Genomic DNA, 23,971 nt, shown 5'->3' with positions numbered 1-23,971 from the left:
TGCTTTTGACCTATTTTCGCAGATGAAGAAGCCTTGAGACTCTGGGCGAAACGAATGAAGCGTGATCTGAGGAGATCTTATGGTATGACCGAGTAACTAATGAAAGTGGATTGATAAAGGCTGTACCGAATGCGCGGGTTGAAAGGTCGTGTACAAAGGACTGGCTGGCTGATTGGCGTTGTTTCTATGCGGTAATTCGGCTGAAGCTAGAACAGTATTGATCGTTATGCAGTATTTCAGTGGACGACTTCTACTCAGTATATGATTGCTTGGTGAAGGCGCTGATCTTGAAGTTGTGAATTGAGCTTGAGGAAGAGATACGTCTGTCGTCTGTCTTTGAGTCTATTATGTCTTTGGTTGTTCTCGTATGCGGTCCAAGCGGTGTTTATTGTCGTCAAGCAAGTCCTTTGAGCGTGTTTCGTGTCGTTTCGGTGATTTGGAATGTCCAGTCTATTGCTGTATTATCTATTCATACAATGTGAAAGCGTGAAGAGTGGCGATGATTGTGATCGTCAGAGTCGTTATATAAGTTGAATAGTCTACATATGCTCGATGATGATGATGATGGATATGGATATCATGCCAAGGCTATCAGCTGCGAGTCCTTCTTTTTAAACTGGTAAGCCAAGCCAAACCAAACCGCCTAAAAACCTAAAATGCAGTGCGGGGAGAACTGCGGCTAATACTCTCACTCCTTACGTAATTGCATCAATTGTGGAGGAATCCGGTGCGCGAAGGCGAATTCAAGAATTCTGGGTCTTTTTGTTGATGCTTGGCTATGTGTTGAGTTGATGAGACAAAACAATCGCTGTCCGAAGCCAGGCCAATATCCTCCACCCTCCCTCCGCTCAACACCAAGACTTCGGCCCCGAAGTACTACATTGGCTGCGACTTGAGCATCATCTCTCAGATCAATAGTGGAGGAAGTTCGCTGGCTTTGCTTTGCGTCTTCGTCATGCCTCCATTCACCGCTCGACCTCTGAATCAAAGTGCACCGACGTTCCTCACGCAGATACGTAAACACCCTTTCGTGCTTTTCGGGCTCCCCTTCGTGGGTATCATCGTAGCTTCTTCCTTCGCCCTAAGTTCTTTCACGCAGACGAGGTATGATTATCAGCAAAGTCGGGTTCAGAGTGTGAATGTCGAGGAAGGGCTGGGTATGAGGAGTGATAGGCGGAAAGTTGATCTGAAGGAGGAGTATTACGTGAGTATTGCTGTTGCTGCTAGACAAGGAACAAGGCATGCCCGTACGAGAGAATTGAGAGTGTGTATAATTGGATACTGATCTGATTCTGATCATATATGCCCATAGCGACTGAACGCTCCCTCAGATCGAATATCATCTCTTTCAACCTCAACGACAACGCCTGCACCTACGCATGATCCAGCGGATTCAGCATTAGATGCAGATCTCATAACAGGACCTTCCTCCTCGACTTCAGTCTCAGACTCGATACCGAAGAAACCGCGCAAATCCAAATTCTCGATGACGCCTGTATCGCAGGACGATTATGAGCCTGTCAGAGTTCCCCGGCCGGAAGGTGTGCCGGAATGGGGAGGCGGTAAACCCAGCGAAGAAGCTCCGATTAAAGGTCAACGAAAGACTGATAGGTGGGTATAGGAACAGGATTGGGAGGTTCACCTTGGAAGGTAGGAAGGTGCGACATGTCATTTGTATTTCTAGTCATCATTGCATATGCATTCAATCTCATCTCGTCTCGGGATCTCTAGCATGCATAGGCTACTGAGTGGATGAGTTGATGATGCATTGAGAAACGAAACCTCAATTCCATGCCTGATTTGTTGTGGACGGAATCAATTTACTCGCACAGACGCACAGACGCGTGATATAAATTAGGAAAATTGACGAGAAGAGATAAACAAACACCTACCAAATTACCATGATTCGCGTGAGCAGGTATTGACACTGACACATGCCATCTTATGTCTATTTGCCCTGCATATCTCATATAACACGTCTATATCATCTATAGCCCAATCAAGAGCAAACGACAAGACATTAGTATGATAACGATATAACGGACCTTCCTCAAGACACACACCCAACACTGCCCCGTCCCATCAATGTTTCGCCAGCGGCATCACCAATTCTCACCCTCAACATCCTCGTCGCCTCCTCGATCATCTACTCCGGAATTAGAGATGCCAGGTCGAGCATCAACAATTACTCCCAGTACAATATACTCTGACGATGCGACTGAAGTCCCTGCTATACATTATCCCAAAGAAGGGAAATTGATAGATTTTGAAAATGACAACGAAAACGAGTATGAAGGTGAACTTGAAAACGATGAACAGGTAGGAGAAGAGGAAGGTCAGAATCCCGGAGATAAACTTCGAGAATTGTTGAATCAGATGAGACAGGCTGTGGAAGTGTCGAAACCCACTTCGATACCTCAAGAATCCTTTTCAAGTAGTTCGTCCAGACTGAAGAGCGATTGGAGGAAGTCTCTGTATGGCGCACAAGCGCTCAACGAAGCCCAAGGCGAAGGCGAAGTTGCTCAAGCTGGACCCAGCTCTCCTCGTAGGAGAAATAGGAACAGGTATTTCACGGAAGAACGGTCTGAAGAAGACGAAAATCAAGGGAATGCAGCTGACGAAGACGACGAAGAGGAAGAGGAACAAAGTCCACCTACACCCCCACCAAGAATAATCAACCCGTATTCCCGACGAGGCGATAGGCGATCTTCACCCAACCTAAGCCAGCCATCGAGATTACCTTCCCGAGCAGCAGTCCTACTAAACAGTACTTCCCGTTTACCTCCCTCACCTGACCGAAAGCAATCGTCGAATCATCAGCGGGATAGTCAGAGTAAAAGTCCACCAACGCGTTTAGAGGCTTTTCTGGCATCGTCCACTTCTTCACTTCCCCCTCACCCTCATCCTGGCAGCCATCCTGAGCGATCATATGGCGAGACCTCAACAGCCGCACGCTTGCGTAGCTCGTTGGAAAGGCGGGGCTCTGAATCAAGTACGAGCTCAAGCAGATCTAGGAAAGGAAAAGAAAGGGATCATCGGTCTTTCTCCCCTATCCAGCCTACTCAGCCAGCCCACCAAGAGGATGCCTCAGAGAGACGGTCAGTAACCGATATAAGGAGAAGGTACAGGAATACCCCGCCGCCAGAGGAGACCAGCGAAACACGCCGTAGTAGAATCCCACCTACCCCTCGTCGGATTAGTGTGGATCTAGCTCCGGATGATCTACATTCGTTCGCGCGGAATGCGGTGGACTTGGAAGTACGAGGGGAAGTTGAGCTGGATCTGGACGAAGGTCTCAGTGCGGTAGGCTGGGAAGAGAGCAGTCAGAGTTTGATTGGAGAGGGAGAGGAAGAGGAGGAGGAGGTACCCTTAAGGCAAGTTACAGGGAGGAATGACTCGCCTGAACAGTCTGGCAGGAGGATAAATAGAAGTTCGACTGTTACTCCAAACCCACCTCAAAGTCAATCACCTTCGACAAGGCGGCAGTCTCTCAACAATAACAAAGAGTCGAGCTCTACTTATGCATCGAATATGTCGAAACGACAAGACTCCCCACCAACCGACTCACCGCCTTTACCTGCCTTGCCGGAACCTGAGATATCAGAGGAGGACGATATCAGCGAGATTGATACTTATTCTTCTCGCAGAGCGGCTTTATTTCGGTCTACCTCGAAATCACTTTCGGTCTCGCAGTCCCAGTCCCAGTCTCAGTCCCTTTCTCATTCTCGCTCGAATACAATACGAGATCGCTCCAATACGCCTTCCACATCTTTTGGAACTCCTGCAAGCTATTCTTCAAGATCGCGTATATCTGTGCCGAGAACAGTAGAGAAAGAAAAGAAGGAAAAGGATGCATCGTCTGTCCAAGAAGAGTTCTCATCTAAGAGAGACATCAATCGGTACACTCGTTCTCCCGAACTGGAATCGGCAACGCAACAGGATAGCCCCGCAAGATCCCCTCGGACATCTCTTCGACAATCACACAGCGCTTATCGCAGTGCAGAAGATATACCTATCCCTCCTCAAGATCCTGTTCAAGTCAACATCGCTTTACCTTCACAACCTGAATCTCCCTCTCCTCTGAAGTCTGCTACTCCAGACCCATCAACCAGCGCTTCTCCAGAACCCGCATCTCTGAGCGTACACAACAGACACACACAAGGATCGTCTACTCCACTACGATCGAATAATCCCAATTTGAGCGCAATGCCTACTCCGAAACCGCCCGGAGCTTGGCAATCCACCCCGAACAAATCGAGAGTCAGATTCAACCCTTCTCCGTTAGGTAAAATGAGCCCTTCGACTTCGACTTCAATTTCGCCGGGTGATACGAGTCATAAACTCTCTGAAGCTCAGGCTGGAGGTCAGGCTCAAGAGAATGAAGGTGTCTCTATACATCGTTTGAGAGTATCGCCCAGAAGATCGCCTAAATCCAAAATCAACATTGATTCAAGCCAGAAAAGCCAGACGCAAGATGATGTAGAGGTGGGGAATGAGAGTTTCTTAGGGAGATTGAAGGAATCATTCGGTTCGCCATTGAAGCGCTCGTTGTGAGTTACCCATCTTCACGTTTTGATTTGTCATTATTTCGTTTTGTTTCCTTTCTGCACTCTTGCACTTCATCCGACAGCGATCAGGCGGTATTATGATTTTGAAGTTTGCTTAGCTAATTCTTATGTGCTTGGTATCTTGGTCTTGGTCTCAGACTGAACATCCCAGCAAAATCAACGACGTTCACACTCCACACAACCTCCATCGAAAATGCCAAATCCGCCACGTTGGCTGCGGAACAAGCATTGCTGATCACCCAGAAACAATGGCTTGAAGCTCTTCAATCCCTCAGTACAGCTGCAGCATCTGCGTCCGGTAATTCGATAGCGGTCGGCCAAGCGGTCAAGAAAGGCTGGGGATGGGGTACGTGGGTTTTGTGGGGTTTAGTAGAGGTTGTAGTCCTCTGGAGTGTGTTCAGGTGAGTCTGGGTCTTGGATCGAGTCTGAGCATGAGTTGTAATCCGTCCGTCTAGAAGATCTTCTTTCTTCGCGTTGATCTGTATTTGAGGGGTAATTCGGAGCTGTAAACCTGTGTCGTCTTGGAGCAGGGCAAAATGTGATCCGCTAATTAATGATACTGGAATAATGCTGACGAGCGAGTATTTCTATGTTGTGTTGTTTAGAATGACGATAGATTATGCGACTTCTCTGAACCATCTATCGACCTTGGACCCCTTCCATCCACTCGCGTTACCCTTCAACCTCAATCCTCGTACTACGGCGACAGATCCAGTGAAATGGGGATACGGACCTTTTGGTTCCGCCAATCCGATCAAATTGGATTTCCCGATTCCGGGGCGGTTGCAGACTTTGGTAGGAGGGGGTAATGCGAATTTGTTTGATATGATGGAAAGTTGGGGGATGTGGGGGTCTGTCAAGTATGCGGGTCCGGGTGGTAGTGCAAGTGCTGGTGCTAGAGGATTAGGTGGGGTGCCGAGTTGATCTGGAGTAAATTTTGGACACAGACATGGACATGGACAAGGGAATGGATGGACACTGGGTAGGAGAAGACGATTGCGATTTTGTATGAGACTTACACGTGTTGTGTTGATCTACTTCGATTACTGGCTGGAAGAGGAATGATCAGTCGAGGGCGAGGACGAGACGAGGACGAGGATGAGGAGGATCAGTCGAATATCTTGGATTTAAGAATATCTTGAAAGAGGAATGATGTGACTTCTTTGTTGTTTTGTAGCTGTACTTTGTACATTGCACATGATTCGATGGGCGGACTGCAACGGATCAAATTTGCGTCAACTCGCGCGATGCAATATGAATGTATTCATAGTTCATAGGTCCAAAGGTTCATAGTACAACTTCGCTCCGAATTTTGAAATTCGATGCAATACAATATGCTTTCTCTACAACAAGGCACAAAATTTGCCAATGAAATTGGGATTAGCTATTTTGTACCGTGCGGTACACAGTAATTTTTGGTCTGCTGTTGTTTTCGCTTGAGATCTTCTACTTCCTCTTTCAACCCCTCTTTCTCCATACACATCTTTCCCAACGTAGTACACGTCTTCTCATACTCTTCCCTCAACTTGATTATCTCTGCTCGATGAGAGGCAAGTTTCAGCTCTAATTCCGCGATACGATGATGTGCCAATTTCAACCGTGTTCGTAGATCTTGTGTCTCTTCATCGTTCTCCAAGTGTTCGTTGGCTGGTCTCTCCTGATAAGTCCGCTTTTGCATTTGCGTTCTTGTTTGATGTTGGTATTGAGCTTGAGCTTGCAATCCTCGATCTTTCTCAGCATTCTCTCGTTTCACCTTTTCAATCATGATCTTCATCTTCATACCCCTCAACTCCACTTCCAGCTCGTCCTTGTTCCGCAGCTTCAGGAGAAGATCGTCGTTATCCACCTTGAGCTGGGTCAATTGTGCTTCATACTCGCCTGTCATGCGCTCAGCAGCTCGGCGAGCTTGCTCTTTGTCGTGCAAAACAGTCCGGAGTTTCTGAAGAAGCTCCTCAGCGTCAATATCGAGTGGACCCGGTCCATCGTCCAGGGTCTGAACTGGATTTAGCGGGATTGAGATACTGCAGATATCTATGAATTGTCTCCATTGAGTCACTACCCTTGCTCCGTGTTGATCATTATCCTGGGATGCTTGGGCACCTATGCCTCGGATCTGGATGGGTATAGGAGGCGGATGAGAAGCCGAGTCTACTGTCAGCCATCGATTAAGGCCATAATGACAAATCAAGAGCCGTTCATGATGTCGTCAGCCATTAAGTAGAGCATATCACCAGATAGAGATACATTCTGAAGACATGACATGACATGACAGTGATCGACAACATGTCAGAAAGATAGAAATGTCGTTTCTTACAGCTCCAGTCCCCAATGTCCCAGCAGGCTTGGCAGTGGCACCGGTTAGTACCTGAAAAATGTGGATTCATCGCGACTAAGTTAATAACTCGTTAGCTTGATAAGGCTAAGGGCATTTCTTGAGTGGCATAAGAGGCGGGGGACTTACACTCCCTTGCGAGTATTTCACCATCATCGTCGTCATCTTGGTTCTCCAACTTGACGATAGTCATTCCAGAGTGTCCGGGCGCTTTTCCTTGAGCTTTCAAATGGCGAGGTCTGAGTCTGGGTCTGGCGCTGCCAGGGAGCACGAGTATATCTGAGTACACTTTCTCGGCATGAGAGTGCACTCGATATTGCGAAGGCCTGGAAGTGGACTGTCGGCGGGGATTCAGCTGAAGATTAGCCGTCGTCCTTATGAAGGTCGAAGATGGCGCAATTTCCCGACGCTATCTTGAGACGTTCAGGACTCACCGATGTTCTTTCCGCTTGTGGCGCGACATGCATGCTTCTCCTTTTCGCGGCATCGTAGTGATGTTTTCTTCATTATTTCGGACTCTCTCGATATTCTTGCTGGATGTCTGATGTTCGCAGAACCCGAAAAAGTCTCTGGAGGTGGTTTTCGGCCTCCCGAGATCACGGAACCACTCTGAAGTGTCGTCCAAGCTCGTGTTCAGGCTGACACTGCTCGAGCTGAGCACGTTCTCTTGTAGGAATCCAACTACATCCCCCCGTTGCCTTTCATTGGGCTGGTCGGAGACCATTGGTTTGGGACTGGGTGTTGATAGCTCATCCGGCAGAATAGGGATAGGATTCGAAACGTAGATTGTATCCTCTTCGATCGGTCCGCACCGTTGTATGTTGTCTCTCAGACAATCTCTGCACCTCGCCACATGTACTTCTGGGTGTATCGTTCGAGAGACAGCTCTGACCGGACGGCAGAAATGGGCTTGGCTTTCAGAATCACGATCACGACCAGGATTCTGATTTGCGCACTTGATATTACTATGTCTTTCGTGCAGGTCTCATCAGTAAGCGAAGCAAATTATCCTCCGTCTCGAATATCCTCGCACTGCCCGCACTAGCCTCGTATGAAAATGTGGGATGAATCGAACTTACAGATAACAAATCTCTTCCCATGTTTCGCGCATCGTTTGACCTTCGTCCAGCCCATGTCCGAAAGTTCTGCCTCGTTCATCCTGTTTTTTTTGTCTGATGTCGCCTAATGTAGGCGGTTGCTGCTGAGAGGGCGTGAGCTTGCAAGTGTAGTTGGGAAGGATGCAAGCGCTGTTACGAGCTCCAGCAGGAGTCGTAAGAAAGGATATGGAAATGCGCGTCGGACGGACCTGGGAGAAGGAAGATCAGCTCAATCCCGCACTGACCCTCTTGACTTTGTGGACAAATTTGATTCGATCGTCGAATGTCCCTCCACCAATCAGTCGGTGGCGGTCCCTGCGCCTTCGTTGAACAAGCTGCCACATCCTGTATTACTAAGAGACGGCGCTTACACTAGCCTTTGAGCCGCAAGATTACATACATACGTGTACGTGGAAAATTAGTCTGATGCTACTGTACTGTACATGATATATAATTATGAAGTAGCTTAAATACTCTACTACAGTAGCTTACATATTCTTCTCCAGTACAATCCCCACTTCGTGCAGCTACATACTGTATCTAACACCGCGTTCAGCCTAGCAGCCCCTTCGATTCATGCAACTCTTGTTCCAACTTCTCTTTCTCATTCACGGTTTTAGCCCACTTGCGCACCGTCTGCTCGTGATCCTCTGTCTCCTGGCTTAGACTCGCTTCGAGATCCGCAACTCGCTTCTCCGATATACCCAACTTGATCCTGAGAGTCTCATTCTCCTCTTTCAATTTCTGCTGCTCAGCTTGCTCTGCTTTGTGTTTGCTCGTCAAATCACTGATGATCTCCTCTTTCTCAACTCCTCTCTTCGTGAGGTCGCTCAATTGTCGACGATATTCCTCAGAGCCTGCCCTCTCCTTCTCGAGTGCCTTAGCAGACACTGCTAGATCGTCAATCTTGCCTTTTAGTTCACTCCGAAGAAGTTCAACCTTCTTTTCGGCTTCTCCGAAGACCTTTGACAACTCAATCTCGAGCTCTGCTTTCTCTCTCGTCAATCTGTCTATTCTGTTTCGAGTGTTCTCTTGTTTCTTGTTCCACGATGTGAACATATCTTGTAACCCCTTTATAAAGCCTTGTTGTTCATCTACTTTTCTTGAAGCCACGGTGGACGATTCCCGGAGCGGATCGAGAGGGGCAGAGCTGGGCGCCGAGCTCGATGCCTCTCCTTGGGGTACACGAACGACCCCTTCCTCGGTGAATGGCCCATGACTCTCCGGCAAATCTGGGTCTGTATGTGGCTCCTGGAGCGGCGCCACAGAGTCCGGTACGGCAGGTATAACACCGTCACCACTTTCAGACTGATGGATAACGGTCTCAGCGATTGGTCATGATTGAAATGAGGAACACATACCGAATCATGGTCATGATTGAAAGGAGGAACACATACCGAATTGGGCAGATCTGCCGTCATTCTAGCTCGTTTGGCTGGCCGGGCTTCCTCATCGACGATTTGACTGTTCTCGAGTGGGATCTGTTTTATAGAAGGAAATCGTATAGCGAGATCATCGGGAACAGACACTGGTGATGGGGATGAGCCTGCGAGCGAGGTCTGGCCTTTCCGCCACCTTTGTCTGAGATGCTGCCCTGGAAGCACTGGAAAGTGGATTCTCACCGGTGGACTGGACTTCCTCCGGGATGTACAACTCTGTTCTGTCTTGCAAAGGGGCTCGGGTTGGAAGTTGGCTGGTGGGTCGATCTTCCTTGAAGAGGTTGGACTCCGATTCGTCCTGTAAAGGAGTTCGGTCCGGCAATTTTCGGCGAGGCCTGTTAGTCTTGGGTCGGGAAGCTTCACAATCGAGTCTCCCGCTCTTTGAACAGTCTTTGCACGTCATGGGTCGCAAGTCTGTGCTATTTGGAGGCGTCGATGGCATTGAGAAATGCGTGACGCCTTGGCGATGTTTGCATTTCAGCGATTTGTGTCTGGACTCGTGGCGGACGAATGTTACATTAATCAGCGTCAGCGTCAGCGCATCCCATCAAGCATGGTAAGTTATCAACAAGACTTTCACTCACTCCCAGCAATTCCCACCATGCGCCTTGCATGTGCGGTACTTTCTCCATCCTTGCTTCTTGAGCCGATCTTCTGCCTCTGCGGCGGACGCCATCTCAGATTTTCGTGATCTGAATCGTGAACCGATGTCGATCGGCCTGGTGGACAACCGAAGGTGGAGCTTGTCCGGCATTCAACGATTGTTCGTTCTGCGTTGGGATGATCTGTGGTCTCTGACCATTCGCAGTCTCACTCTGACCGAGAGGACTATTTGGACGTCGACAACGTTTTCTGATCGTGGTTGCTTTCGATCCAGAGGAAGAGGAAGGGTCATATCCCAGCTGACGATTATACAGCTGAATATCTTCTTTGTCAGGTCGAGGTCCATCTCGGAGACTCCAGGTCACTTCTGCTTGACTACCTTCGCGCCATGCTTTGTGTCTATAGTCGTATCGAAACCGTTAGATCTCCTCACATGCTCGCTTGAACACATCGTTGATGTGTAGTTTAGTTGACTCACTTCCTCTTGGAACCTCTCACAATCTGCTTGAGCTGACTCATTGTTAATGGTTCTTCGTCGTCCTCTTCATCCTCCTCGTTGTCTTTGTCGGTTTGCTCCTCCTGCTTTATACTTATTTGATCAGTGTCTCGCTCCTCTTCATCATCACTCTCTACCTCGTCTTGTTCTTCCTCTTCCTCTGTACACCCGTCATCGTCATCGTCGTCTGACGAAGACGAAGACTGGACGAATTCGTCAGTATCATAAGCGCTGCCTTCCTTTTTGGAATCCAGTGGCAAAGTGCCGTTAGAATACTGCGATTCTGTTTCAGACATCGTTCAACTGTATAGTGAGATCCGTACCCCAGTCTAACACAAGGCGGGATATCGAAAGTGAACGAATAGGATCGAGCAGATCAGGCTTGAAAATGATTCTTTTCTCCCATGGTCTACGATACGTCCAGACGGCACTCCTAGAATGTCTGTGAAGTGGTCCGTGCACAGTAAATCCAGTATCGTAAGCCTTATGATCATTCATGCCAGCTGCGCTCAGGCCGCTCTTGAACATCGAACATAAAGATAGAATTCATATGTACATTATACAACAAGCCAACCCCGTTTCAGATGATCTGTACAGTACATTACTACGTGCCGACAGATCCGGTCTCTGCCTTTTCGACTTGCTTTTTCAGTTCTTCCTTCTCCATATACAGCTTTCCAATCTGAGCCATCATACTTTCTTTCTCCCTTGTCAACCTTGCGATGGTGGACTCGTGCTTTTGGATTAACTGGTCTTTATGCTCGATGATTTTGTCCTTTTCTTTGGTCGATCGTCTCAGCTCGTCGATCTCGATTTTGTCATCCTCTGTAGCAGGTGAGGTGGGTTTGACAAAGGGAAGGACAGACTCGACGGAGCTGTCCCTAGTGTTATCGGACCTATCCCTAGTGCTATGAGAATACTTGGCGGAAGTGGTTCGCGGTTCCAGGGCTTGAGAAGCTTCCGATGCAGTCGCAAGCGTCCCAGCTGGACTCCGTGTCAAGTCGATAGCCGAAGCAGACGACGACTTTGGTGTTTGCGCGAATGGTGGGTGCGCTGCAGTGTCGGTGGTTGAAGTAGATAGCGGTTTGCTACATTTGGTAGTGGATGCTTGGTGACGAAGATTACGAGCCTCAGGCTGGGGGCTTGTCGAAGGGGATCTCTAAATAGCCAAGAAAAAATCATGAGGCAGATATCTTTAATTTGAGAGGGGAGCGGCTCACTATGATTCTTCGCCTTGAGGATTGAGAGGCGATAAGGGAGATAGCAGACACCTGCGAAGGTCCTGCATTCATATCATCTTCCGCATCGTCAATATTCGAGGTTGAGTCTGGATCCTGATAATCATGTCTTCGCTTCCTCGAATGCAGCTTGTTTGGCATCTGAGATGAACTGCGATTGCCCCTCTTGCGCTTTCTAGGTGCGCTCATATTCCCCTCTTTCTCCTCGCTATTGCGCGGATCAGGTGATATCACATCCTCATCATTATTGATCTCTTCATCACTATCGATGATCAAGCCCATAAGATCGATCCGACCATCGATCAACTTGGTATTTCCATGGCCTGGGATTCGGATTCGGCGGACGAGAGGGGGTTTATCGTATTTGGTAGTACGTGCATAAAATCGAATTTCGTCACCAGAGATCTCGCAGTTCGTCAACTTGTCTCGCGGACATTTCCTGCAATGTTCGATCGAAAATCGACCACCAAGTACAAGTGGGAAATGCTTTGGATTTGAGAAGTGCGTTGGTCCTTTCCCATTCTTGCATTCGATCTGTTTATGACTAAGCGGTTGTGTAGCATATATGAGCTACGATCTTCAGACAGCATCAGACGAAGGAAGAGCGGATTCGAAGAAGGAAAACATGATGAGCTGACGAGAGGTAATTTGTACAGATACTTACTACCAGCATTCTTCGAGTCCGTGATCGGCACATTGACTGATCCGTGAGAAGTCCATCATTCGCAGACTCGCGAAAGACGCTGGTTGGATGGTGTACGATCTCGATAAAGTCATTGCGCATTGCTCTGACTGGTCTCGGGAAATGATGTCAATGTGTTTCATTTGACCTGAGTGGCGGAGTGGACAACGGATGAGTACAGTATAGGCTGAGATCGTTGTAGTTATCCTCCATTGCCATCAATCCCTGTCAGTATTAATCATCGTCAGGTCATGTCAGCATCGACAGCGGTGATGATGAGGCCCAAATGAAGATTGATGCAGATGCGATAAAGTGGAGGAGGAGGATCGTGATGAGAACGACCGGTGTTGTGTTTGATGAAGAAAAGATCTGTGCGTTGATCGGTAATGGACCACAAGATGATCCGAGCGCGAAGCTAAGATTTTGTCGTCATCCTTTAAAGGATGCAAAGGCATTTACAGTATTTTATTTTGCTTGTCCCCTTCTTCCTCGTTGTATGCAGGTGCAATTTCATGGTGCACACAGTCAACAGGGACGACGGCAAGCAAGCGGGAAAGCTGTATATCCCAACGATAGAGGACATCATGAATCGTAAAGCATTGAATGGGGGTCTATCCAAAGTAAAACTCCCCCTGGACCAACATCACACTTGATTCCGATTTTTGATGATTTTATTTGACGTGTTTCAGAGTTTATAGTTTACGTTATGGAGACGCGTAGTTGGGCTAGTTTTAGCGTACCACATGTTAGCGCGAAATTAACGGATACCACCGTAGAAAGCATTCAGACTTCCACAGCCATACACACTCGCAACAATACATCAAAGATTTCGGAACCCCTGTGATAGTATGACCTTGTGATACAAATACAGCAACACCGCCAACATGGGATATCTAGATCCAAGGGAGTTGAACGATCTCATCGCGCTGGCGGAAAGAGGAGGCATAGGCAAAGGTGTAGCGTGGGTCATTGCAATCTCTTCTAAGCCTCACATTCATCCACAATGAAGCTGATTGCCATGAATTCTATAGTATGACCGACTGCGTTGCTGAGAAGCCCGATCAGCTCATGTACATCTCGGGAGACGAACTGATCTTACTTCGAGATCTGGGCGATGTCTTATTAGCTAGTTGCGAAGGTATCATAGGCTGGGTAGAAAGGAAGAACGTCCGCTTCAGCTCATTGGCCAGTGGGAGCACATCACCTTCACCATCAAGTACACCAATACAAAAACCTGCAGCGCTGCCTGCTACCATTCTGACAGCTCCCTCTCCACCTCGTCCTACCTCCTCCCATGCGCATAGACATTCCTACCAATACGAGGAGGACGAAGAGGGCACACAACTTGGCCAGACCAAAGGCGATCTTAAGAGGATATCGGGACCATTCGAGTTAGATAGCCCTCAGCCATCGCCAAGTCTAGTGGAGACACAAGGAGAGAAGGGTTATTTCGAGACGCAACGAGTAACTCAGGATGAAGGTCAAAATGGGCATCATAGAGATTCGATCAATTCAAGCACGAGCAGTGAGGCTTTCAGAGGAATCGGTGGATTCATGATGGGCGGAAATGAGAGTGAAGATGATCATAGACTTAGTATCGATGAAACGGTGGAAGAATTGAAAGGTGCGTTGGCATTGCATTTATCATGCTGATGCTGAAAAATCGGTTTGCGACCTTGTGCTGATCAGACTGATATCTGTGCAGATGACTCGCCCTCAAATACAGCTATAATCACACCTCACCATCATGCTGATACATCTTCCACCAATGCCGTGTCTCCGACTCCAAAGTCTCAACCGTTCTCGCATTCGATATCCCAAGATACGCTCGAATCCGGGGAAGGGGATGATGGGGATTTTGAGGAAGAAGATAGTGAATGGGATATCTATGATGATTATGCTCGAGAAAGCATGTACGGTCCCGCAAAACGCATGTCCCTCGCTATACAACAGAAACGACTTAGTAGAGCAGCCAAAGCGAATAGTAAGATACCTTCGCCACTACGGGAGGCGCCTGATAGGCCTAAAGGAGAGGAGGGTGAACATGATCCAAGCGGTCTCACCACTACCAGAGCAGCAATGGAAGGTAGACATAGACATATTCCTAGTCCGGAAACGGATACATTCAGACTCCCATCCGCCGACAAAGTCAAACGACAACGACAAAATGGATCGCTATCGCCCTTAATGAACAACGAGAATCGGGTAGAGGAGAATGAGGAGAATCAAGAGAAGGAACAGCTTACACCTAGATTAGAAGTCTCTACACCGACTACACCTAATCAGACTACCTTTACGAAAATCGACATGCCTTCTCGAGACGGTCGATCTGTGGCCACGGAGCTGAGACTCAGAATTATGCGAGAAAGAGAAGAATCTGAGAAAGGGTCTGCGGGTGAACATGCAAAGTCGGTTGAAGATGGGTCCATCGGTTACATCCAGGAGAACCTGATTACGCCGACGGACAATGAGCACGGGTATTCCACTGATCCTGAAGCAGCGTCTCACAACGTTCCAACCGCTAGCGATGCAAACGCAAATAATACAGGCAACATCTCGTCGAAAAGCGAAGGAAGCGATTTGACACCCGAACATCAGGACGACCGGTCGACACAATTCGAACACAGCGCTTCCGAGCAAACCCCTGCATCTTCCCTCGACATGTCGAAGAGCACGAGTAGTCAATCCCTCCTCGCCTCACCTCTCCCAATCGATGAAGTCATCACAGACACTGCTGTTGAAGTTAAAGTCGATGTGACGGATAATGGAATAATCACTGCCCCTTCACTAGTCCCACCACCTCCGCACACAAGCTCCCCCAATTTGTCGCCGCACATCAATCAAGGACCATGGACACCTGGATCTCCATCTTCGCCTCATAGCATATCGGCTACTCGGCAAGCTGTTGATGCAGCTCGATCAGCGTCGGACGGCAAGAGGCCAAGAGGCCTGACCTTGGTAGGCAGGATGGACGCTGATCTACTAGCCTCCAAAGGTCCAGTACCTATTACGTTTCTCGTCGATGGTCCTGGAATTCCAGTTCCTCCTCCTATTCCCACTCACGAGCCTATAGGTCTGGGTCTTCCTTCTAGCCGAAGTCGGGCGTCTTCACCCCATTCTCACGAGCATCAGCCAATCCGAAGGGCGACTTCCCCGCTAGCTTCACCTATCTTACCCGATACATCCAACCAGGCTTCGCCTTTCCCTCCTCATCCTCATACTCATCCGCAGCCGCCCCATCCTGTACGCAGTGCAACATCTCCCGTGCCTCCATCAATGCCGGTCACACCAGCCACCTCGACAAATGGTCTGCACAAACCCACTACTCCCTTTTCTGGCCGTCCACGAGCGAGAAGCTTCTCTGCTACAGTAGCCAAAACCTTGGGAGTAGGCAAGAAGGAATCAACCCCTCCTCCACCGGCACTATCTATCAAAATCAATCAAACACCTCCTGTTCCATCAATCAATTCTCCTGCACCATCAGTAGCTTCGAAGAAGTCATTCTTCGGCGGTCGAAAAACCTCTTTAGCGACTACGACTCCTGCCAACGCGAATTTACCGATTCCCTCAACACCCCTTACTGGGACTCATCACGAAAATCATTCTACACCTTCGGTATCTCTCTCTTTGCCCGGTACTCATCCACCCAACTCAGGGAGATCATCGTCGTTCTCGTTCAACTCGGTGAATGTGAATGGAAAAACGCCGAAGAAGACATCGACGGGTCCATCGAAATTAGCAAGTCCGATCAGTCATAAGGATTTCATGGATAATGATAGTACTGTAAAAGCGGAAGGACTAGACTTCGAGCTGATTCAACCGACCTCTACCCTATTGTCTCCTATAGAGGATAATTCGCCAATTTCAGATACAGGTAGACCGCCTCTGAACAGACAATCAACAATGACTAGTACAGCCTCAGTCACTTCGCTTAGGCCTCTGCCAGAGACAGATGAGTGGGGTTTCTTGAAAGATAGAAGTCCTGTGCCGGAGATCTTTGCGAGCAGGAGGGATGGCGGTGATCATCGAGTCATCGAGCAGAAATGGGTAAGTCGGGCTTTTTGCAACAGATAGACCAAGGATCATTCGAGAGCGTGAGAAACACTCTTGCTGATTGAATTTCCGCACACTGTTGTAGCTCTCGATCATAACGAGTCCCCTTCCGCCCAATACTCAACCACCTAAGAAAGTCCGTAAATTGGTATTGGATGCAGGTGTACCATCTTCACTCCGAGGGAAAGTCTGGGCATGGTTCATGGCTGGAACGCTCAGTGCCAGAACCTCGGGACTGTATCAGGAATTGATTGAGCATGATAATGGTTTGGAGAATGAGCGGATCAATAAGGATGTTGCTGCGTGAGTGAAGTGACTCCCCTTTTTGCTTTCGCTGTTCGCTTCATATGGTATGCCCTTCCAAAGGTAGACGAAAGATGGTAGCTGATTTGATCTGGTTCTGACATTTTTCTGTACTATGGGAACCAGTGCATATCCGAATCACTCCATATTCTCCTCTTCTAATTCGGCAGGTCAATCGGACCTTCGACTGATCTTAAGAGCGTACTCGAATTTCGCACCTTCGGGCTACACATCTGAGATGGCGCTTATAGGCGGGGCTCTCTTGATTCATTGTGTGGCTGAAGATAGTTTCTGGCTTTTATCGGGATTGATCAATTCGGTCTTGAAAGATTATCATACGAATTCGAAAGAGCGTCTGGGTCTCAGAATTGACTCGGCGGTATTTATGGGTCTGCTGGCGAAAGAGGAGCCTAAGCTTGGGAGATTGTTGAAAGAGGTCGGGATTCATCGTGAGTCGCTACCCCGCTCTTGAGGTGACGGTCGCTGTCAGCCTAGCCGAATTTGCTCCACATACATGGACGTTTCAGGAGATTGGGGTTTAGCATGACTGACCTTGGATATATCTTTTTTTCTCTTTCGTAGCCATCTCATTCCTTGATGAATGGTTCAATCAATTGTTCATACGGTGTCTACCCTGGCCAACGACTTTGAGAGTTATAGATGCTGTCGTGTCGGAAGGTGAGTGACGGAATGACTCCCTTCATAACTTCGGTAGCGAGGAAAAGGGAGGTGATTGTTCCCGTTCTTGATGTTGACGTTGATGCCGGGTCTTGATAGGACCTCGATTTTTGTTAATTGCTTCATTGGCAATTCTGACCCTATCGAAGGATAGATTATTATCCCTTCAAAAGAACCCGACCACAATTTTGAACTATCTGCAGAATTTACCGCAGGATAGCCTGCTCTTACCGGATAATTTCATGAAGACGTGCGAGAGTATCAGGTTCGATGAGAAGGATTATAAGCGATTGAGAAGTGGTGTAGAGAAGGAGATCATGGGGTGATTGATATGGATGACTTGGTATGCTATTCAGAATTGGCACGATATGTAATTACGTAGCAATACGCTACTTGACTTTGCTTTAATTTTGATTTACAGCGGTATAATCTAGATCATCGACTGTAGATGTAAACTAGTTGCTTATAATGAAGGTCATGTTCTCATATCCCCATATCCTTGTGTACTCGTGGACTTGTGTGCGAATGCGATAGCAGAAGAAGGTGCAGACACGATAAGGATGAATCGATCCGCGACTAATGACCAAGATCTAACCGAAGTCATCTCGGCAAAGCTCAGTCTATCCGGCATCTAGGTATCGGACCTAGCCAGCGATCGATAAGTTTAGTTTAGCCTCGGATTTGACCGATGACCATCGAGAAAAAAGTTAATCACGCCTGCAGCTGCTTTGCATCGATGGTGTCTTCGATGTGAGATATGCAGTCCGCCTTTCGTTGCTCCTTGATTCTTGCTCTTGCTCACCAGCCTTGTGTACTTTCCATTGCTTACTCTTCGTCTCGACTTGCGTCCAACATCTGCCGCGTGCACGACAGCTCTACTTCCGAGAAGAAGTGGGCTCCTACTCGTTCTTTCACTGGGTTGCATTGCTCTGATCTTAATATAAATCATTATCCTCAATCGATTGACTTGCTCGTCCTCTGTCTCTTTCTGATTCAACAAGCATTCAAAGCCGTTGATTGGCCTGCCTCACATCGTGTATCTGGCCTGATATCCGCATTTGCTGAATCGTAAATCCGATTCGATACGATTTGAGTCGATACACCTTATCCCACCGCCAAAATGCCTCTGCCCGGAGCTGAGACGCCATTATCGTACTCGTCAACTTCGACTTTGTCAGTACATGAGCAAGAACCAATGTCCCACCCATCATTCATCGAACCTCACACTCCGCTGAAAGATGAAGAAACAGCAAGTGAAGAAGGGAAACAATCACCTACTTCGACTTCGTCCAAATACTCCAGCTCCAAATCCAAACTCGAAGCAGCATCATCCGATAACTCTCGAGGCTTGACGAGGGTACTCACTAAGCCCCTTCCTACGCAAGATTCTATCTTACCGCCGTCTTCGTACCACCCAGAAGCTCGACCCCAGGCTTCAAACCCCAAGACCAATGGACTCTCTTTCCTGAATCGCCTTACTCAACGACAGAATTTTGCAACGCAATACGAGTACAGTGGATCAGGAACATTGGCAGATCCATATATAGTCGATTTCGGTCCTGAGGATGATGCGACGAACCCGTATAACTGGAAAAAGAATTACAGGTGGCTCTTGACTATGGTGATTGGGATAACGGCCCTTTGCCCGCCGTTTGCGAGTGTGAGCTATAGCTCGACTGTAGTGGAGATTGGGCCGGTGTATGGTATGAGTCGGGAGTTGAGTACTGCGGGAATCAGTTTGTTCATCCTTGGTGAGTCTATTTTCCATCGCGAGCCAGAGTGAAATATGCGTTAGAGTCATTCGATCCATTCAATCGAAGCAGATGTCGAATAAAGGGTGAGCTGATATGACATGTTATGATAATACTTTGATCAGGCTTCGCAATCGGTAAGCCCAGTCATGCATGATCCACTTTCACTTCACCAGTTGTGTGCAGCTAAAGCCAATCTGCTCCTAGGACCTCTAATTTGGGCACCAGTCTCGGAAATCTGGGGAAGGAATTTCGCCTTTTACGCCTCGTTTCCTGCTTTCGCCCTGTTCAATCTTGGAACTGCCCTGTCGCATGATAAAGCGACCCTACTGGTTATGCGCTTCTTAGCGGGTTTTGGGGGTAGTAGTACGTTGACGAATGCAGGTGGACAGATTGGAGATATGTGGGCTGCGTGAGTTGTTTTATGGACAAACGCCATATCTCAGACAATAAGCTGACATGGCTGTTCTGACAATGCCGGGTATACCGTAGACACGAGAGAGCAATGGCTACGAGTGTTTTCTCCCTGGCGCCATTCCTCGGTCCAGTATTAGGTCCAATAGTGGGTGAGTCATCGTATCCTTTTGCAAGTTATCGGAATCCGTGCTTATAACAATGGATTAGGCGGGTATGTCACTCAGACTTGTGGATATAGATGGGTGTATTGGATACAATTCATCTACGCCTCGTAAGTCCACATATGTCCTGACATCGTACACTTAGATCGATGGCCTTAGCTATGGACAATGGCTGATTGATGTATGATTACATGTAGGGTCGTCACGGTAGCCTCGATTGTGTTGATCCCGGAAACATATGCGCCGACCATCCTACGCCGTAAAGCAGCTCAGTTGAACAGAATTTCGGGGAAAGAAGGCAAGGGCCAAGTGTATATAGCGAAATATGATCAAGTGAGGAAGACGAAATCAGAGATCATCAAGATCGGTCTTCTCAGACCATTTGAACTGTTATTTACGGAAGTCATTGTCGGATGTTTGGCTATTTATGGTATGTCCCTTGTGACTTGCTTATCGCGGGCTGTAAGCTGACCTAGGGATTTGATTGGCAGGTGCTATAATATACGGAATGTGAGTGTCGTTGCGGCAAGGAACGCGTCTTAGTTGGAGAAGCTGACGGAGGGCTCGGGTTCAGCTTGTACTTATTCTTTGCTTGCTTCCCACTGATTTATCAAGAAGTCAGAGGATGGAGTGGTGCGTCTTTGCCCTGTCTCTGCAAGGTCAGCTGATGTGTTAGCTGATCTCCGGGTGTACTGCAGTGGGCCAAGGAGGACTAGCGTTCCTAGGCATGGGTTTCGGTCTGATCCTGGGAAACATATTGAACCCCTTGGGGAATTACTGGTATCGAAAAGCCACTGTTCCGGGGATACCGACACCGCCTGAATCCAGATTACCTTTAGCATGTATATCGGCGATCCTCTTCCCCGTCGGACTGATGTGGTTTGCCTGGACATCTGCGCCGCCCGTGCATTGGATATGGTCGATCCTCGCTTGTATCCCGTTCGGAATAGGTTTCCTGTGGATGTTCAACTCGGTAGTCAATTACATCATCGACTCCTACACTCTCTATGCGGCCAGCGCTTTAGCGTCTCTGGCTGTGCTCCGATGCTTGTTTGGCGCTGCGTTCCCCCTGTTTGCGGTGAACATGTATAGGAATTTAGGGCTGCATATTGCCGGAACGAGTGAGTGATATATATCTCTCTCTTTTGTCTTACATCGTATCGATTGAGCTGGAGATCCCCATTCAAGCGGTATTTTGATATAGCGAGATGAGGCGGAAAGGTCGCATCGCTGATATTGGGCAATTTTCTCAGTCGTGGCTGTGTTAGCTATCCTGTGTGCACCACTCCCATTCTTGTTTTACCGGTATGGGCCGTACCTGAGAAGGAAATCTCGGTATGCACCTTCGCGACCTCAAAAGACAGATGAAGAACAGCCTGAGACTGTAGAACAGAGGATTGAAGAGGCAAAAGATGAATTGAGAAAAGTGAAGACTAGATCCGAGGAAGCGCTTGAACCTGAATGGGCTGCTGATGCGGGGGAAAATGCGAAAGGGGGCGGCGAGGGCGTGAGGGACGTTGAGAAAGAGAAAAGTCATGAGCTGGACGATGCAGTACGGACATAGGGACGGTTCATGTACAACTTCGGAACGAGTATCACGATCATGCATTTGCTATGGGTCCATCGAGGAGCAGACAAAGTCAGAGCCACCAGGCCACACTCACCGCGCTCGGACACTCAATGGACAGCTGGGGACGGGATCAAAAAGTTGAAATGACGGAGTGGAGGAGGATCGTTGAGTGCTTGTAGATGACAGTGTGTCTTGTGCTATTCTTCAGCGATGACTTGCATATATCGTGTAAAATCAATTAAGCAAGGGGATCAAGTGGAGAACAGAAGCATACATGCTTCAGAATCACCCGCTCTGGAACATGTCGATTCCGCCATTGGTATTGCACGCGACCCCGCCTTTGGGCGACTTACCAGCTTCCGACTCCGAATCTCTATACCTAGCTGCCTATTTCCAATTGGCGTGCCCTGGACGATGGGCTATCTCTACTTCTCAGTGGGGAGATAATGGCGGTAAGTGACTGGATACTGCTCCCTTCAGCTTGAGCTTGCTTGTACCCGCACGAGGGAAAGATAAGATGAAAGCTGATATGGAAGTTGTTGGAACTCGTACAGGTAAATTACCATTCATTACCCATCTGGGACATCATATTCGACGATCGCATTTGAACAATTTACCGCTGATACAAGATCCGGATGAAAGCTTGTCGAGGGAAGAGAAAGTAGATGCGGACTGTTGGAGAGCTTATATCGAGCAAAACCTCGTTGATTTAGTCGTGAGTGCAGAGTTTCTCTCTGTCCGATAAATCATAAGCGATCATTGATAAGTGATGATTGGTCTGAGACCGAAGTCGAGTTGAGCTGACATATGCATGATTGCAATGAAGAACCATACATACTATTCCCTCCCGCCTAATTATCCAGACTTACTAGCGAAAGAACAATTCAAACATCTGAAGTTCCCGGAAAGTCAGTATATACCGCAGAGGGTGCGAAGTATAGTCAGGTCGAGGTTGCAGCATGTCGGATTATGGGGTCTGGGCGGATTGAACTCTGGTAAGTGTTCAATCTGGCTGGGAAGTCTTTTGAGTAAAATACTGTAATATGTCAATTTGTGCTAATTTGCACTGGATATTGGACAGGCGACGCGGCGGACGAGGATCGACAGAGATTAGACGAAGCTTTCGTCGTCGGTCCGGCGGGTACACTGGCCCCTCGAGCATGGTCCGGATGGACAGCTGGGAGGGATATGGAAGAAAGAAGAAAGAAATGGGGCGAACAAGAGGTGCGTCATCTAGCAGCCTATTGAGTGTGATCCGTAATTACTCCTAATGACTATGTGGCTGATGATGGGTGCATGTCTTCTCGAATCGCTGTCCTTTAGCTCGAGAAGAAAATAAAAGGTGTTCTTGATCCGATAGTCAGGCGGCTGGGTGACAAATTATATTTCTTCGGCGATAGGTCCGTCCTGTCACCTCACTGCTTGTCCTGAGACCCACGAACTGATATTAAGTCTGGCGAAGACCAACCACCCTAGATGTAGCACTTTTCGCTCAACTAACATTCGTGCTCACGCCCACCTTACCGAATCCTCTGTTACCGAACCTGATTCGAACAGCTTATCCAAGCCTTTTATCGCATCATGATCGCCTTTTATCCCTCTTATTCTCGGACTCATGGAGTAGCGCGCCCCGGACGACCGCCCCACCTCGTTCAGAGCAGTCATATCTGGAATCGATCACATCATTCATATCTTCTCCATTCTCGTCCTCGAGCCCACCGAAAACTGGTAATGGTCAGAAGAAAGAGAAGAAGAGTGATCAGGAAAAACGATTCGAAAGAGGTAGATGGTTATGGTTCACCGGTGCTACAGTAGCTATGATAGGATATCTAATAACTAGCGGGATGATCAAGATAGAATTTGGATCAGGCGACGATGAGGAAGACAGCGATACGATTGATGAAGAGGTGGCCACGGCGGGGGAGGAAGAAGTGATTTTCGTAGAGGAGGAAGTGGGGAACACTGAGTAAACCAGAATAAGCATTTCGCGTTATGCATACTTGACAATTATGGCATCCATTGCGGACATCGAGCTTGATGCTGTTGAGCATGTTGCCAGCTCAATGTGCAGTTTGGACTAACGCTATGAGACCGAGTTGTTGATATGGTTTACCCCACTCTGGCCCCCATTTTTCACCCACGTTTAAACCTCCACTCCAATGTCCCTATGTCATCGGCATCCACTGGAATTAGCTGGCCTGTATTGCTCTTTCATTTTATCAATGCATGTGCCAAGTACGATCCACATTCTCAGAGGAATTGCTAGGCAGCGCTATCCTACTACGTCCGATGACATCGATTGCGACTCGACAATCCCGTTGATTGTAAAATAGTATCTCAATGGAGCTATGGACTAGTGGGGAGGAAGCCCGGTCGAAGGACGTCATTGCAATCAAGTACAAAGGAGGCCGGAAGCCTCGAGGTAGAGAGAGAGAAGAGATAAAGACAAAGACGACTCGAATACTACACTGATCAACCCCGGCATATTGTTATATAAGTCAGAATCCTTCGATCTGGCTTCACTTGAAGATCCCAACAGCCGTCATTTGGAAAAATCGCCCACTCCTAAGGACGATCAACCAA

The 23,971-nt window shown here is 48.1% G+C and overlaps 9 protein-coding genes across 9 annotated transcripts; 5 read left to right on the top strand and 4 right to left on the bottom strand.

Annotated features, from left to right (window-relative positions):
* Nucleotides 1-955: 955 nt before the first annotated feature.
* Nucleotides 956-1,621, top strand: I303_104812 (uncharacterized protein; the record flags this gene model as incomplete). Its single annotated transcript, XM_018407516.1, has 2 exons — nt 956-1,204; nt 1,313-1,621. 2 exons carry the CDS (start codon nt 956-958, stop codon nt 1,619-1,621), a joined length of 558 nt encoding a protein of 185 aa, XP_018262727.1.
* Nucleotides 1,622-2,085: 464 nt separating this feature from the next.
* Nucleotides 2,086-5,492, top strand: I303_104811 (uncharacterized protein; the record flags this gene model as incomplete). The annotated part of the gene is made up of 3 exons (XM_018407517.1): nt 2,086-4,550; nt 4,706-4,969; nt 5,174-5,492. 3 exons carry the CDS (start codon nt 2,086-2,088, stop codon nt 5,490-5,492), a joined length of 3,048 nt encoding a protein of 1,015 aa, XP_018262728.1.
* Nucleotides 5,493-5,952: 460 nt separating this feature from the next.
* On the bottom strand, nt 5,953-7,624 carry I303_104810 (uncharacterized protein; the record flags this gene model as incomplete). The annotated part of the gene is made up of 3 exons (XM_018407518.1): nt 5,953-6,716; nt 7,030-7,226; nt 7,335-7,624. 3 exons carry the CDS (start codon nt 7,622-7,624, stop codon nt 5,953-5,955), a joined length of 1,251 nt encoding a protein of 416 aa, XP_018262729.1.
* Nucleotides 7,625-8,549: 925 nt separating this feature from the next.
* On the bottom strand, nt 8,550-9,878 carry I303_104809 (uncharacterized protein; the record flags this gene model as incomplete). The annotated part of the gene is made up of 3 exons (XM_018407519.1): nt 8,550-9,305; nt 9,395-9,525; nt 9,620-9,878. 3 exons carry the CDS (start codon nt 9,876-9,878, stop codon nt 8,550-8,552), a joined length of 1,146 nt encoding a protein of 381 aa, XP_018262730.1.
* A 235-nt stretch (nt 9,879-10,113) lies between these two features.
* On the bottom strand, nt 10,114-10,831 carry I303_104808 (uncharacterized protein; the record flags this gene model as incomplete). The annotated part of the gene is made up of 2 exons (XM_018407520.1): nt 10,114-10,438; nt 10,518-10,831. The coding sequence occupies 2 exons, from the start codon at nt 10,829-10,831 to the stop codon at nt 10,114-10,116; spliced, it is 639 nt and encodes a 212-aa protein (XP_018262731.1).
* Nucleotides 10,832-11,139: 308 nt separating this feature from the next.
* I303_104807 (uncharacterized protein) lies at nt 11,140-12,550 on the bottom strand (the record flags this gene model as incomplete). The annotated part of the gene is made up of 3 exons (XM_018407521.1): nt 11,140-11,694; nt 11,756-12,317; nt 12,438-12,550. 3 exons carry the CDS (start codon nt 12,548-12,550, stop codon nt 11,140-11,142), a joined length of 1,230 nt encoding a protein of 409 aa, XP_018262732.1.
* A 789-nt stretch (nt 12,551-13,339) lies between these two features.
* Nucleotides 13,340-17,815, top strand: I303_104806 (uncharacterized protein; the record flags this gene model as incomplete). The annotated part of the gene is made up of 7 exons (XM_018407522.1): nt 13,340-13,416; nt 13,487-14,079; nt 14,161-16,502; nt 16,594-16,811; nt 16,938-17,260; nt 17,394-17,489; nt 17,589-17,815. 7 exons carry the CDS (start codon nt 13,340-13,342, stop codon nt 17,813-17,815), a joined length of 3,876 nt encoding a protein of 1,291 aa, XP_018262733.1.
* A 794-nt stretch (nt 17,816-18,609) lies between these two features.
* I303_104805 (uncharacterized protein) lies at nt 18,610-21,382 on the top strand (the record flags this gene model as incomplete). The annotated part of the gene is made up of 10 exons (XM_065969041.1): nt 18,610-19,240; nt 19,366-19,377; nt 19,448-19,652; nt 19,733-19,806; nt 19,865-19,928; nt 20,016-20,248; nt 20,310-20,328; nt 20,393-20,451; nt 20,517-20,939; nt 21,072-21,382. The coding sequence occupies 10 exons, from the start codon at nt 18,610-18,612 to the stop codon at nt 21,380-21,382; spliced, it is 2,031 nt and encodes a 676-aa protein (XP_065825113.1).
* A 307-nt stretch (nt 21,383-21,689) lies between these two features.
* On the top strand, nt 21,690-23,358 carry I303_104804 (uncharacterized protein; the record flags this gene model as incomplete). The annotated part of the gene is made up of 6 exons (XM_018407524.1): nt 21,690-21,840; nt 21,943-22,103; nt 22,215-22,383; nt 22,470-22,612; nt 22,712-22,788; nt 22,851-23,358. 6 exons carry the CDS (start codon nt 21,690-21,692, stop codon nt 23,356-23,358), a joined length of 1,209 nt encoding a protein of 402 aa, XP_018262735.1.
* Nucleotides 23,359-23,971: the final 613 nt, after the last annotated feature.

The sequence above is a fragment of the Kwoniella dejecticola genome, chromosome 5 (assembly GCF_000512565.2).
Source record: "Kwoniella dejecticola CBS 10117 chromosome 5, complete sequence".
Lineage (NCBI taxonomy): Eukaryota > Fungi > Basidiomycota > Tremellomycetes > Tremellales > Cryptococcaceae > Kwoniella > Kwoniella dejecticola.
Note: the sequence above shows the minus strand (reverse complement) of the source record. Positions and strands in the feature narration are given on the sequence as shown.